The 16,906-nt window shown below is 35.3% G+C and overlaps 1 protein-coding gene across 1 annotated transcript; it reads right to left on the reverse strand.

The window, feature by feature from the left end:
* Positions 1 to 10,340: 10,340 nt before the first annotated feature.
* On the reverse strand, positions 10,341 to 16,125 carry LOC129882836 (protein trichome birefringence-like 10). The gene is made up of 4 exons (XM_055957311.1): positions 15,209 to 16,125; positions 14,357 to 14,746; positions 11,782 to 11,940; positions 10,341 to 11,261 (listed from the first exon to the last, which is right to left on the reverse strand). Exons 1-4 carry the CDS (start codon positions 15,670 to 15,672, stop codon positions 10,883 to 10,885), a joined length of 1,392 nt encoding a protein of 463 aa, XP_055813286.1. The 5' UTR covers positions 15,673 to 16,125; the 3' UTR covers positions 10,341 to 10,882.
* Positions 16,126 to 16,906: the final 781 nt, after the last annotated feature.

Below are 16,906 nucleotides of genomic sequence, written 5' to 3' on the forward strand. Positions count from 1 at the left end.
GTGAAGATGATTACCAACAGTTTTTGCAATTGCCGTTTGGTTATTTTAGTGAATTACCTTTTATTAAGGTACAACTCCAACTTCTACGTCATCTTTTGTTATTTAAGATCGATACACACATGGATGACATGTATGTTATAAATGTGAATGGTAGTGAACTTCGATTCGGTATCAAAAAATTTATTGTTGTCACTGATCGCAAATGTGCAGCGGACAATGATTTTTTCTCAGATCCAGCCGTTCCAAACAGGCTGATGGAGCTCTACTTTTCAAGAAAGAAAAAATTAAAAAAGTCAAAGTTTTATACAACTCTTTTTTTCAGGATAACTCATTCAGACCAGAGGATAGATTGAAGATTGGTATTGTACGCTTCATCAGTTCATTTCTACTAGGTTCTGATCCTACAAAAACTTGGATTCCAAAGTTCTATTTAGATTTAGTTAAGTCCAGAGAGTATGTCAATTACCCGTGAGGTAATGAATGTTTCTGTGTGACGCTTGAAATATGTAGCCACAAATTAAAAAATGATCCATCATCGTTCAAATTTGTTGGATTTCACTTGGCACTACAGATATGATTTTATGAGTGTTGTCTGAAAGTTGACACCTCAATTGCAATTAGAATAGCAACATGCACATTCCGTATCTTCAACTGGAAGACATCGGAGGAATCATGTTCTTCGAATACTTGAAAAGGATCATGTTTCGAGCATATGGCAATCAAATTATTTATTTAATTTTAACATTTCAATATATTGTTGCTATTTTATTTTTTTAATCAATTTCTTTAACTTATATTTTCAGAATAATTTAAAAAACGTAGTTTTGATGGAGGAAGAACTGAATGTCATAGACCCGAACATCTTATCCGATCCTTTCAATCAGCAAGAATTCGAATACCACACGACATCAGACTAAGCTGATGGGAACACAGACGAGAAGTACCTTGAATTGAAGAAATAAATTTCCACTGTTAGTATATTAAATATTGAAAAAAAAATTACTTATTCATCAATTTTGTTTTTCGCATACAAAGTGTTCAATTCTTATTTGTTTATTTATTTATTTCCACAGGCTCATCAGGAGTTGAAAGATCTTAATGATAATATTTGTATTCTTAAATCTTATCCATTACGTTTACATTATTGACTAGTACTCTTAATATATTTTATTTATATCATTATAAGGTCGACAAGCACATGGTAGAGTTGAAAGAATACATCGACAATTCAATCAACATGATCATTTCTGAGATTAGGTCTTCAAAAATTCAAACCACAGAAACATTGCAGAAAGAGGTGATTTTGCAAGATAGTCAAAACGCGCTTTGAACGCGTAGTCAATAAAACGCGTTTTGAACGCGTAGTCAAAAAGGGAACAAAACGCGTTTTGAACGCGTAGTCAAAAAGGGAGGTTCAATACGCGGATTTTACGCGTTTCTAGTTTCCTATAAATAGAAGACTTCTTGCCCTCATTTATCACATCCCAGAAAGAGAGAGTAAGAATACAAAGAGAGTTATACACCAAGATAAATATTGTAGTCTTGAGTGTCCTCTTTAGTAGTTGTTCCTTTTACAAGAGAGAAGTGTTAATTGTTGTTTTCTCCTTGTATTTGAGAGCTGTGTACTCCATATTTTTATAGTGAGATCCTTCTACCCCGTGGTTTTTCCCTTCTATCAGTTAGAGGGGTTTCCACGTAAAATTCTCGTGTCCAATTTTATTTTCATTATTTTCATCATATCAAACTTTAGTTGTGGTGCTTCCTCCCCCCAACAGTGGTATCAGAGCCCTCGGTTATTCTGTCTATTTTATGCGAAGATACTATCTATGAATAGTAACTTTTCGTGAATAGTAAAATTCGGTGAATAGTACTATTCACGTGAATAGTAAATTTCGGTGACGGTACAGTTTGTCACGACTGTTCGCAAAAATATTCAGAAACGATCTAGAAGGGTGTGAAGCAAATAACAATGTCGAGTACAACAAAGTTTGATGTTGAAAAATTCAATGGGACTAATTTCTCATTGTGGAAAATGAAAATAAAAGCGATATTGAGAAAAGACAATTGCTTAGCTGCAATTGATGGCAGGCCCACAGACTTTGTTGATGACAGCAAGTGGAACGACATAGACATCAACGCAGTTGGTGATCTACACTTGGCACTAGCTGATCAAGTGTTGTCTAGTGTAGCGGAAAAGCGAACGGCGAAGGAAATATGGGATACCCTTACAGGGTTGTATGAGGCCAAGTCTTTGCATAATAAAATCTTCTTAAAAAGAAGATTGTATACTCTTCGAATGGCAGAGTCCATGTCAGTTACTGAACACATCAATACTTTGAATACTCTATTTTCGCAACTTACAACAATGGGTTGCAAAATAGAGGGTACTGAACGTGCGGAGCTTCTACTTCAAAGTCTGCCTGACTCGTATGATCAACTCATCATCAACCTGACGAACAATACAGACAGTCTAGTTTTCGATGAAATTGCAGCCGCTGTCTTGGAAGAAGAAAATAGGCGCAAAAATAAGGAAGACAGACAAGCAAGTTCGCAGCAAGCTGAAGCTTTGATGATGGTGAGAGGAAGACCAACGGAACGTGGCCCCAGTGGAAGTCACAATCATGGCAGATCTCAATCAAGAAGTAAGAAGAATATCAAGTGCTACAATTGTGGCAAGAAAGGGCACTTCAAGAAAGATTGTCGGTTCAAGAAGAAGAGTGAACACCCTGAGCCATCAAATGCTCAAGGGAATGTTGCATGTACCTCGGATGATGGCGATATTTTATGTAGTGAGGCAATATCAAATAATGAAGGCAGAAAACGTTTCGCTGATGTCTGGATCATGGACACAGGAGCAACATGGCACATGACTTCCAGGAGAGAATGGTTTCATCAATATAATCCTATCTCAGGAGGGTCTATGTTCATGGGAAACGATCATGCTTTGGATGTTATTGGTATTGGGTCCATCAAAATAAAGATGTATGATGGCACGGTTCGCACCATCCAGGAGGTATGACATGTAAAAGACTTGAAGAAGAATCTATTGTCTTTAGGACAACTAGATGATAATGGATGTTCATATAAGACTCATGGTGGAGTCATGAGAATATCCAAAGGAGCGCTTGTAGTGATGAAAGCGGAAAAACTTACGGCAAACCTATATGTGCGTAAAGGTGAAACACACCAAGAAGGAGAAGCATCAACCGCGTCAGCAAGTTCATTTGAAGAATCAACGATGATGTGGCATCATAAACTTGGCCATATGTCGGAACGAGGTTTGAAGATTCTTGCTGAGCAAACACTTCTTCCAGGGCTCAAAAAGGTTTCACTACCCTTTTGTGAGCATTGTGTTACCAGTAAGCAAAATAGACTGAAGTTTAGCAGTTCCTCTCCTAAAAGCAAGGAAATACTAGATCTGGTTCACTCTGATGTCTGGCAAGCACCGGTGGAGTCTCTAGGAGGAGCAAAATATTTCGTGTCATTTATCGACAATTACTCCAGGAGAAGTTGGGTGTATCCAATCAAGAGGAAGGCAGATGTTTTTTCAGTTTTCAAAGAATTCAAAGTGCGGGTGGAACTTGAATCTGAGAAAAAGATCAAGTGTTTGAGGACAGATAATGGAGGAGAATACATTGGTGATGAATTTAATAACTTCTGTAAACAAGAAGGTATTAAACGGCAGTTCACGGTGGCATATACTCCACAACAAAATGGAGTAGTAGAGCGGATGAACAGAACCTTGTTGGAACGGACAAGAGCTATGTTGGCAACTGCAGGGTTGGAAAAACCATTTTGGGCAGAAGCAGTCAAAACCGCATGTTATGTGATCAATCGGTCATCATCAACCGCAATTGATCTGAAAACACCAATGGAGATGTGCACAGAAAAACCAGCTGATTATTCTCGCTTACATATATTCGGAAGTCCTGCTTATGTTATGTACAACACCCAAGAAAAATCGAAGTTGGATCCAAAATCCAGGGAATGCATTTTCTTAGGGTATGCTGATGGAGTCAAGGGGTATCGCTTGTGGGATCCCACAACCCGCAAGGTGGTAATCAGCAGGGATGTTGTATTTGTTGAAAACAAGATACAAGCAAAAGAAGGTAGCACTTCAAAAGAAAAATCAGAGACTACTACAGTTGAAGTTGAAGAAATAGAAGAAGTTCCAGTTTCTTCTGAAGCAGCACCAGAGCACGAAGAACAAGAGCAAGCTGAGATCGAAACTCTAGAAGTTCGACGGTCAACTAGGGAGAGAAGAGAACCATCTTGGCACTCAGATTATTTTATGGAGAGTAATATTGCATACTGTCTACTAACAGAAGATGGAGAGCCTTCAACTTTTCACGAGGCTATGAAAGGCCAAGAATCATCTCTGTGGGTGGCAGCAATGCAAGAAGAAATTGAAGCTCTCCATAAAAATAAAACATGGGATCTTGTTCAATTACCACAAGGAAGGAAGGCCATTGAAAATAAATGGGTCTACAAGATCAAACGCAATGGTAATGATCAAGTGGAGAAGTATCGTGCAAGATTGGTGGTGAAAGGATTCGCTCAGAAAGAAGGTATAGACTTCAATGAGATATTTTCTCCGGTGGTTCGACTCACAACAATTCGAGTGGTCCTGGCAATGTGAGCTATATTTGACTTGTACTTGGAGCAGTTAGATGTCAAAGCTGCATTTCTTCATGGAGAACTTGAAGAAGAAATTTATATGCTCCAACCAGAAGGTTTTGAAGAACAGGGAAAAGAGAACTTGGTTTGCAGGTTGAACAAATCTCTATACGGTCTCAAACAGGCGCCGAGATGTTGGTATAAGAGATTTGATTCCTTCATTACAAGCCTTGGATACAACAGACATAGTTCAGATCCTTGTGTTTATTACAAGAGATTTGGTGATGAAGATTTTGTTATTTTGCTGTTGTATGTTGACGACATGTTGGTAGCAGACCCCAACAAAGATCGTCTCACAAATTTAAAGGCACAATTGGCTAGGGAGTTTGAAATGAAGGACTTGGGACCAGCAAACAAGATTCTAGGGATGCAAATTCACCGAGACAGAGATAATAGGAAGATTTGGCTTTCTCAAAAGAACTACTTGAAGAAAATCTTGAGACGCTTCAAGATGCAAGACTGTAAGTCAATTTCTACCCCACTTCCTATTAATTTCAAGTTATCCTCAAGTATGTGTCCTAGCAATGAAGCAGAGAGGATGGAGATGTCTCGAGTACCGTATGCATCAGCAATGGGAAGTTTAATGTTCGCTATGGTATGTACAAGACCTGACATTGCACAAACAGTGGGAGTGGTTAGTCGATACATGGCTAATCCTGGTAGAGAGCATTGGAATACTGTTAAGAGGATCCTGAGATACATCAAGGGTACCTCAGATGTTACAATGTGTTATGGAGGATCAGATTTTACTGTTAAAGGTTATGTTGATTCAGATTATGCAGGTGATCTTGATAAAAGTAAGTCCATCACAGGTTATGTGTTTACTCTTGCTGGAGGAGCTGTAAGCTGGGTTTCAAAACTGCAATCTATCGTGGCTACATGTACGACGGAAGCAGAATATGTAGCAGCTACACAAGCTAGCAAAGAGGCAATATGGATGCAGATGTTATTGGAGGAGCTCGGGCACAAACAAGAGAAGATTGCTTTGTTTTGTGACAGTCAGAGCGCTTTGCATCTTGCAAAGAATCCGACATTTCATTCAAGGACAAAGCACATACGAGTTCATTATCACTTTGTTCGTGAGAAGGTGGAAGAAGGCAGTGTGGATATTCAGAAAATTCACACTAATGACAATCTGGCAGATATGTTTACGAAGCCGATCAACAGTAACAAGTTCATATGGTGTCGATCTTCTATTGGCCTAGCAGAAATGTAACATTGCAGTAATTGGGTAGAAAGGATGGTGTGAAGACTTAATTGATTCTCAATTAAATCTTCAAGTGGGAGAATGCAAGATAGTCAAAACGCGCTTTGAACGCGTAGTCAACAAAACGCGTTTTGAACGCGTAGTCAAAAAGGGAACAAAACGCGTTTTGAACGCGTAGTCAAAAAGGGAGGTTCAATACGCGGATTTTACGCGTTTCTAGTTTCCTATAAATAGAAGACTTCTTGCCCTCATTTATCACATCCCAGAAAGAGAGAGTAAGAATACAAAGAGAGTTATACACCAAGATAAATATTGTAGTCTTGAGTGTCCTCTTTAGTAGTTGTTCCTTTTACGAGAGAGAAGTGTTAATTGTTGTTTTCTCCTTGTATTTGAGAGCTGTGTACTCCATATTTTTATAGTGAGATCCTTCTACCCCGTGGTTTTTCCCTTCTATCAGTTAGAGGGGTTTCCACGTAAAATTCTCGTGTCCAATTTTATTTTCATTATTTTCATCATATCAAACTTTAGTTGTGGTGCTTCCTCCCCCAACAGATTTATCTCACAAATTATGATGGGTTATTTTTCTGTATAAAACTGATTTGAAATTAAGTATAAAATTAGTATAAAATTTATATGAAACTAGTATAAAATTTCATTTATAATTTATAACAATCATATTTATTGTTTTTAAGTTTGGTATGAATCCAATATAAGTCTAATAAATGTCATACAATATTTTCACATTCATGACAGCATGAAGAGTTTGCAAATGTTGAAAATGATCAGCCATCACCAGCTCAGAATGACCATATTAAATATTCCAACGAGAATGTCTAATATGATGGTATGACCACATTATATATCAATTAGATATGAATTTATATGTTATGTAATATTCATTCTTTTTTTTTTTAATATTCAGTTGGACTACAGAGTCCCCAAATTTCACATGATTCCGATGTTTTCAACACTAATGTGCCTGAATCGTCAGTCAAAAAACACCCAAACCCTGTTGAATCAATGCAGAGAGAGGTAAAATTCCATACTAAATGTGCTGTTAATTATTTGATGTGTCTGAATTTATTTCAAATTTTTTGTTGCTTGAATGTGACTGCCCGAATGTGTTACTAATATTTGTATGAAACTGGTTAAATTTCCACATAGTGTGCGATTTACTGATTTGCATGAATCTAGTATAATAGTTGTTTCAAATTGGTATAAATTATATAGGTGCATAAAATTAAATTTTGTTGTATATTATTTTGGTATAAATTCTATATAAAATTATTATAATAGTCTTAACTTTTCACACACATAACAGTCTGAAGACACTGCCACCTTTGGAAATGAGCAGCCATCATCCACTAAGAAGGATGATGTGTACCATCACAATGAAGGTGTCCAACATGATGGTATGATAAATGCTCGAATATTAAATCAAGATTGGATATACTTTTAAAATGTTATATTATCTCTCATGCATTATTTTCTTATGAAGTAGGAATGCATAATTTTCCCAGTCCACAAGCATTTAATGCTGATGCGTATGAATCATCATCAAAAAAACACCAACTCTAGATGATTTTTTCCGACCTCACAGAAACACAGATTGTAGCATTTGATCCGATTCTAAACGAGGTAATACAGGTATAATCACTAATATGTTATTTAATTTGTATAAAATATCTACCAACATTTAATAATTATTTATTCTTGTTTTTAAATAGGGAGTCAGCTTACACGAAAGTAAACAATAAACTGGAACCTCAAATGAATTTTGGGGTTGTAAGAGTTGGTACGATGGATTGGTTCTACTCAATGGTACACACTGGTAGGCCATGACAGGATGAAGTATGTCATCCATTTCTTTGTATGATTTTTTTTAAAATTAAATTTTTTTATTTTATTTGATATAAATATTGTATGAAACTTGAATAATCTGTGTGTAATGAGTACATGAGGTTTTGGTATAAACTGTGTAATGAGTATATGAAACTTGAATAATATGTGTGTAATGAGTATATTTGGTATAATTACTGTCAAATTAGTTTGAATTTTACTTATCTCTAACTTTTTTCATTTGTCTCATCTTTGACTTTATATTACGTATGCTTTGCAACATATAACTGCTACAATATGTGCTTATTTTTACAAATGGAGATTACATAATATAACTAAAATATGATTTCACAGACTTGGTAATGTTCTGCTAGCATATACCCTCTTTTGATAGTTAGAATTTGTCTTCTTTTATAAATTACTAGATAAGTGCTATTCATCTGTTTATATGATGTTTTATTGGTATAAATCTGATATAAAATATGAATATTCTGTATGAAATGAGTATAGAAATTGTATGGATCTATCTGTATGTATGCATCTTCTTTTATATATCATTATGTTTATTAGTATAAATCTAGTATGAAACAAGACTAATCTGTATGCACTTATACAATTTGAATATTAAGGAATTTTGTATATTTTTTATTTTGAACAAATTTCATCATGTATCTGATATTGCAAGATAGTCAAAACGTGTTTTGAATGCGTAGTCAACAAAACGCGTTTTGAACGCGTAGTCAAAAAAGGAACAAAACGCGTTTTGAACGCGTAGTCAAAAAAAGGAACAAAACGCATTTTAAACGCGTAGTTAAAAAGGGACGTTCAATACGCGGATTTTACGCGCTGCTAGTTTCCTATAAATAGAAGACCTCTTGCCCTCATTTATCCCATCCCAGAAAAAAAGAGTAAGAATACAAAGAGAGTTATACACCAAGATAAATATTTTAGTCTTGAGTGTCCTCTTTAGTAGTTGTTCCTTTTACAAGAGAGAAGTGTTAATTGTTGTTTTCTCCTTGTATTTGAGAGCTGTGTACTCCATATTAAATAGTGAGATCCTTCTACCCCGTGGTTTTTCCCTTCTATCATTTAGAGGGGTTTCCACGTAAAATTCTCTTGTCCAATTTATTTTCAATATTTTCATCATATCAAACTTTAGTTGTGGTGCTTCCTTCCCCCAACAGATATTACCATTATGAAAAAAACGTAGCACGTAGATGTCAATTGTCATTATGTACTATCTATGTAAGAAGGTGAAGTATTCGCCGAATGTACATTCATCATTCACAACAACCGATTGTTGTTTCATGCCATGAATAAGTAACATTGAGAAACAGTGGAGAGATTCAAACTGTGACATGAGATCAATATCCCCCGATCACAATGTTGATCAAGTAGTTAGAGGTTTTAAGCTTCTTGCCAACATTCCTTGGTATACAGTTGATGATGTCCTTATTCCGGTCAATGTCAGCAAGTCTTTTCATTGGATTCTCATTGTATTCCGCATCAAGCTTAGATGCCTTCATGTGTACGATTCACTGATGGGAGGAGGACTCCACAAAAAACAATGTGGTTGAAGCAGTTCAAAAGCTTGCAATAATGATCCCGATGTTCCTCACTAGCTTATATATTTTTTTTTCAATCTCGATCAACTCAAATCTCCTTTAATAAGTCTCAAATTTTAGATATGAGTTCCTCTCAATATTTTGAATCTTTTGATATATTATTCACTTAAAATAATTTATATTTATGTCATGTCGTTAAAATCAAAAAGTTGAAATGGTTGAATATGAAGTCTTTAAGGCACATATTGATTACGTACTAGATATGGAATCTTATCCACAAGGCCAAACAAAAACTCTAGACAAATTGCTAGGACCAACCTTCACCAAACCAAAATTGAAACCAACGAAAAGTCAAGAAAGAGACTTCTTTTCCTTGCCCAAACAGGCGGAGGGTTCAATTATTGATCAAAACTTACATAGATCATCATGACTCCACCTTCTCAAAAAATCAAAACTTTTATCACTTTTCCCCATAAGATGATGAAAGTGAGGACACCCTTAATACTAGTTGTCATTCTGGCACTATCTTTTGAAGTAGCAAAAGGATTCCCCAACACCAACTTGACAAAAGTCTTGTGCAATGGTGCACAATACTTCAAAGATGATCCATTTGCAATAAGTCTAGCCTATGTCCTTACAGAACTAGTGAGCACCACGCCGTCACGCCACGGATATGACTACCACAACATTTCCCCCTATCCAAATGCTTTTGCATATGGACATGCTGCTTGCAACAACAACACTACTACTACTCTAACCAAACAAGATTGTAAAACTTGTTTGGCTTCAGCTAAAGATAATTTGCTTACTAGTTGTGATGCTAGAATTGGTGGTCGTGTTCTTCTTGTTGATTGTACAATGAGGTATGAACAATACCCTTTTGATGATTAACCTTAAGACTTTATAAGCTGTCTGAAAAAAGGGATCCAACATGTACTAGACAACAGCATTATCATGTTTCTTTTTATTTCCCTTGTGAGTAATAATTTGATTGTTGCAATTTGACTGATTCCATGAGATTTGACTAAAGAAAGTACATCAACAACAACTAATATTTTCTTTGTTCATGAATATTTAACCAATTGAAAAACCAACTCTTAACACCTGTTCCACTTTTGGCTATACAATTATCATTGCAATTGGAATAAACATTTTACATGGTGAAGAAATGGCTAGCATCGTCGCAATATTTTTCCTCATCCTTCATAGAGCCGACTCCAACTTGATTGGGATAAAGGCATAGTTATTGTTCTGTACTATCTATAAGGATCAGTATTTACACACTGAATTTGTCATACTGGATAATGTCTCTATATCTATAAAGTTCACGATGCTCTTTACACTTACATAATCGTGAACTGAAGACCTAAATTTCACACCTGAGTGCTGATCGACTTTATGATAAATGCACCTGAAACTGAAATCTAGGAAGTATCTCATCAGCTAAATGTGAGGATGTCCTTTTTGTACTTTCAAATTGATCTCGAAGAAGGGCACATTCATTGAAACTCTCCAAGGTAGAACTTCGAATGGTTATGATAAGCTGCTATGCTGGAGGAAACATGTTGACATAGTTGAGATGACCTCTCTGCTGTCATTCCGAGGATTGAGAAGTGGATTCGGAGATTTTTCCCTGAGCTAACTCCTGTTTGAGGAGGATTGCATACAGAAGCTCGTTCCATGAATCAGGAACACCGGGGAGACACCAGTGGCTGCAGTCTTGCTTGTGGGGAGAAACTGGTCCCACCTTAGGGCCTAAATAATACAAAGACAAGTGGCCATCTTTTCTCCTAGATGTCAGTCCTGTTACATTCAGTAAACTCATATTCCAAGCCTTTGATTTGTTAGAGAGCTGAGATAGGACATGAATGACCGTCATATATTCAAATGAGTTCCTTAATGATTCTTCGGGTGATCCTAAGTCAGGTAATGTTTCCAGGTGACAGCTACCGCCGGTCTTCCAATCTCCACCTCTGTGCATCAGAGTGATTGATTTATTACTCATTGAATGACAACAAAAACTAAATATCTTCTGAAACAAAATGTAGACTGATTTGCATGGCTCATTAGCTGATAATCAAAATACCAGTAATTTGCAGCCATTGGTCAGTACAAAACAATCAAGAACACGCCAAGTATTAAATTTGTCCCTTTATCCGCAAGCTTCTACACATTCCATTTCTATAGAAGATCAATGAGGTATAATCATGGTAACCAACAAATGTGCTCACCCTCTCAAGGCTCACATAATACATGAAATGGATAAGTATGGAAAGAATCTGGGACCTTAGATGAGTCTCAGCTAATCTCCATTTTCATACTTCTAATATGATATACTACTAAAAGGACCTCGAGATTTATTCAAGATGTGTTGGTTAAGGCATAATTGATTGATTGTGTTTCATTATGTAAGACAACTTTATTTGATATCAGAAGTGAGAATTACGTGAAGTATAACAACAACAAAACAAAACAAAAGGAGAGAAGAATTACCTGAAGTGTACAGGAGAATAAGTACGAAAGAAGATTTTAGTCTTGAACATGTTCACTTCACGACCTATCCAATCAACCAATGTTACAATTGACTTCTGAAATGCTGTCTCCACATCCATCGTCATGTTGATCTTTCCGCCTTCTTGGAAGTAGCATCCCCTGTCAACGGAAAGAATCAGAAGTCATCTTCACAGATTGTCAAATACTTGTACTACAATAAAGCAACAAATCTGGATATACACTTTAAATGCTTCACGTTCATACACAATTTAGTGGTGGGAACCAAGATATCCAAATACTTTGAGCTTCAATCAAAATGAGAGAGAACTAAGCTCCAGTGCACAGCCTTATTACGTTAGTTATCACAAGGAAAAGGAGAAAAAAAAAGGCAATTATGGTTGCTTGATCCTAACAAAATTATCATTGTGACTACATAATAGAACTAGAATCAGCTCTTTTATCACCTTCATAATCAGTGTTTCTTCTTTATTTCCTTTTGCCACCCGTTGAGATTTTCCATGAAAAATTATTGCGTCGAATTAGTGTTAATTCCATCGAACAAATTTGAATTTGGAGTATGTAAGGTACACCTTATGAACCAAGTAGGAGCTGACTGAAGAACTTTTATGTATTAGATCAATTAGCTGAATTGTTAATGTCAAAACATGCAAGTGGATACATGTTTATGCCCTTTCAAATCATGCATATAAATGAAGTCACATAGATTTAAGGCATGATTAATACATGGGGACAATACAAAAGGAAATTGGAAATCAAACTTTTCAGTACTCAACCTAATCATCGGTTCATTTAATCCTTCAACGTTGTGCAAAGAAAGCACGGGCAGAGATGCTCTGTTAGTGCTTACTGTATCTTGAGGCATATTACCTATTTACAGAACTTTTTTGCTATTAAGTAGTTCAATGGCTATTGAGGACTCTAACCAGTGTTTTGAGAAGCGAGAAGCGGAAAAAAGCGACGGGGGCTCGCTTCACAGAAGCGAGAAGCGTGAAGCGAAGCGCATGCTTTTTTCAGAAAAAGCGCTATTTAGTATAAAAATATAAAATATAAAATATAAAATATGCATAGATAAATAATCAAAAATTGGCCATGAAAGTGGTCTATGGGCTCCACTTTTTGATAAATTCCCTTTATGCAGTTAATTAAACATCAATAACCATTCTCCACTTCATATCACCAGCCCACTAGCCTAATAAAACAGCTGCAGCAGTATTAAAAAAAAATAAAGCAGCTGCAGTGGGTAATAAAGCAGCCCTTGTTTTGTGTAATAAAGCAGCCCTTGTTTTGTGTAATAAAATCACTATAAAAAATTAACCAAATTTTTCAGCTCAACAAATTAATTAATATTATATGATAAAATGATTTATGAGAAAAAGAAAATCATGATACAGATAGAAAAAAACAGAGCATAGCTTAACAAAACAGAGGTCACTGAGAACCCAAATCAAAAAAAAGGGGCAAAACATACCAGCAGTTGCGCAGAACTGCACTGCTGGCTGGATAGAAACAGAAAAAGAAGATGAGAAGAAGTGATGAAGAGAAAAAGAGAAGAACATCACAGCGGCAGAAGCTGAATAGAAATAAAAATAGAAAGAGAAAGAGAAGAAGAGAAGAAGAAGAGAAGAAAAACTAACCTGGCTGAAGTTTGAACTGACGAAGTCTCGAAGAAGTCACAGCAGCGAATAATTAATTGTAAGTTTACAGATTTGTTCTTTTAAAATAAACCCTAGTGCCGCTTTTAACAAATAAGCGCGCTTTTTTCTCGCTTCAACATGAAGCGCGCTTCTCGCTTCTTCCATGAAGCGCACGCTTTTCTGTTTTCGCTTCGCTTCACGGTATTGAAGCGCTAGTGCCTCGCCTCGCTTCGCTTCACGCTTAAAGCGGGCGCTTTAGCGCTTTTTCACAACACTGACTCTAACACTGAAATTTTGATTGCTAGCATTCTCAAACTACTATATATATCATGGTTGTAAAATACTTTTTTATGGATACCAAACTATGACATAGTCCTTATATGGTTGATTACTCATTAAGCAGCCCTTGTTCCTATTTCTAGCTTCTCTAGAAGGGAGATGTAGATACTAATAACATAAAGATAAATGTGCCTGGTAGAGCTTTTAGCGATGTTAACCATCAATAAAAGATACTAACAATATTAGCTTATTTGCCTCAGAGTTTTGGTCTAGTGGTAAGAGTGTAGTGTGTGATGTGTGGATTAGGTCATAGGTTTGAATGTTGCCGCAGACAAAAACCTAGAATTTAAGTGGACAAGGTAGAGGAGTAGGCCTATTATCCACTAAATTTCAAACCATGTATCATTTGCCATGGGGATTTCTATGCCATCAAAAACAATATCAGCCTAGCACTAAGCACTCTAGTAGATTTTCTATTCTACTTAAGAAATAGGCAGAATCCATCAGCAGCTCCCTAAAGTTAGCACAACTTTTCATTTAGATACCTCAAGCAATCCTTGTCTGAATCATATTACCATTTATCAGACATCAACCAAACAAAATAATGGCTTTTGATGATAGGAAAGAAAAGAAGAGTTTACCCTCTAATGGTTTTCTCATTATTCCACCAGTGACCACTGTTGAAAACCAATAAATCTGCACCTTTCCACTTAGCAGAACTCCAATCCATCTGATCCAACTTCAAGGTCATTTTAACATTTCCAGGAGCCCGAGCAGGCGGACGACTCTGCAGCACTAAGAATGGTGCTCGGTAGTACTCAACGGTGCAGTTGTAATCCTTGAACTTAAAAATTAAAGAACCAGTGTGCTTTGTGATTGGACTACCATTAACTTCATATATAGAGCTTTTATCAGAAACTGCAGAAGACAACAAGCAGAGAAGAGACTCCCACTGGTTTCTCCCTATTGAATCACCAACAAACACTACACGCTGGTTCCTCAGCTTTTCTAGCATATGTTTTGCATCAAATCTGTTCCAAAAAGTAAGTAATAAGTGAATCAGATTATGAAAATCCTTCAATAGTAAATCCTTCAAAATCCTTCGAGGATCAAACTAACTAATGTTTGGTGCGAATTCAGATATAGAATTTTCAAATTTTTGGAAATAAAATTTACATATTCAAAAACTACCTAAATATGCTGTACATCATAATAATAATTGATAATTCAAAATATTTGAAAAAACTATAGTCAAAGAAAATAACCTTTGACTGCCCAAATAGTAACTAACTAAGACAATCTTTTTGGAACAGAGAGAGTAGTGTCTCAAGCTAAGTTCATTAGTTAGTTAAATTCACTAGAGAGTCAATAAAGCAATTGCAAAATTTTCAAGTTGCCAAAAACTGGTCAGGTTTTTGGAACTTCCACTCAAATTTTCAAATTTCAACTTCAAAATCTACTACCAAACGATAGCATCGTTGTTTAAAACAAACCTGGGCAAGTTGCAATCTTTAGGCTGCCAACGCCATTTGGTGTAGAAATTATCAGGCCTACCATTCTCAGAACAACGAAATCCTTCATCCAAGAACATACAATCTTTTGATTGATAAAGTGGATAACTCTCATCCCACAACCAATTACCATCAAATATATCACAATCATTTTCAAGAAACCCCACTTTTTCATTATTTGATCTGCTACTTGTATTTTTTACTAAAGAAGAGTCATTAAGACCAAACCAGGTAACAAAAAAAGAAGGCCCACGCAAGTGAGAACCAGTGTTGTTGTCCACTGTTCTATAATCCAACAAGAAGAAAAACAAGCATAAGCAAAAACTTAAAAACAAGAAGCTAACAACTGCCACTGATGGCTCATGAGGCTTCAAACGCTTGAATTTCTTGAAAAAATTGAAATGGGTCATTGAGTTAAAGAATCTTGGACATGGGTTTCCACTCATCTCTGTTTTTTAGTACAAAAAAATTATATCTTTGGAAGCAAAATAATACAAAACTCAAGAAAATGACCCCCAGATTAGTAAAATTCAAGGAAGTTGAAGAAGAAGAAGAGACAATCCAACCCAATTTTTTAAATCAATAAAGAAACTTGTACTTTAGTGCAGAACTTGACAAAAAAAAAAAAATTGGAAACTTGATTAAAATTAAATGGGAAGGTGTTCATACAGAAACTTTTTGTGTTGGGCACAGAAATGTGGGGCTGAGAGAGAAAGAGAGAAGAGAAGTTTGGGAAATGTTGATAAATGATGAGTTGTGGGGTCATTAGCACAAACAAAGACAAACATTCAATACAAATAAAAGAAGTTTGCAAGAAACAGGTTCTTACGCAGAAAAAAGGGGATTTTATTACCCCTTATTGGCTATTGCTTGATATTTGTAAGTGAGTTTTTCTGCTACTTTTTGCTCTCATCATACTGTATTTATATACTATAATATTGGGGAAAGGAAAAGCGGAAATAGAACGGAGATTATAAAATGAAGCATCAACTTTTATTTAGAAGGTGAAAGTTTAATAGATAACTAATCGAGTTACTAAAATTCTCTTCCTATTATATCTAATCAACATTCTTAGAATCTTTATATCTTTTTTATTTCTGCTATTCAAAATTAGAGAAAGATGACAAAAATTTGAACAATTTTGGTTCTTTAAATTTGTTGCTAAAAGTCTCATGAAATAACTAACAAAATCTGATTGTTATATTTGATGGGGACAGTAGAAAAAAGAAAATTAGTGAGAACTATAACTTTTTAATTACCTGCTACTTTTACTTTCTTTTTAAGTTTGGGCAGTTTTTTGAGGTGTAATTTATGTTTTTCTAATATCTTTATTAGTTTAGTTGCAGTTTTTTTGTCGCGTATTTTAAGATTTGATAGAAAATTTTTATTTTATGATTAAAAAACATTTCTCATTGTTTTCATTAAATTTAACGAATATAAATTATTAAATATTTTAAAAAGACTAAAAATACTCTATTTCAGTTTTGTTTTGTTTAGTCCATCTCAAAAAAAAAATTGGTAACTCATTAATTATAATTTTTCATATTTTAAAATCATAAGACTAAAGAGTATTTTGATATATTTTAATTTAAAATTATAAATTTAATTATTTTTTAATAAAAATTTATATCAAATTAAAATTAGATAAATAAATTAAAATAGTGAGCGTAGTTTAAGGGA

Source organism: Solanum dulcamara, chromosome 3 (assembly GCF_947179165.1).
Source record: "Solanum dulcamara chromosome 3, daSolDulc1.2, whole genome shotgun sequence".
Taxonomy (NCBI): Eukaryota; Viridiplantae; Streptophyta; class Magnoliopsida; order Solanales; family Solanaceae; genus Solanum; species Solanum dulcamara.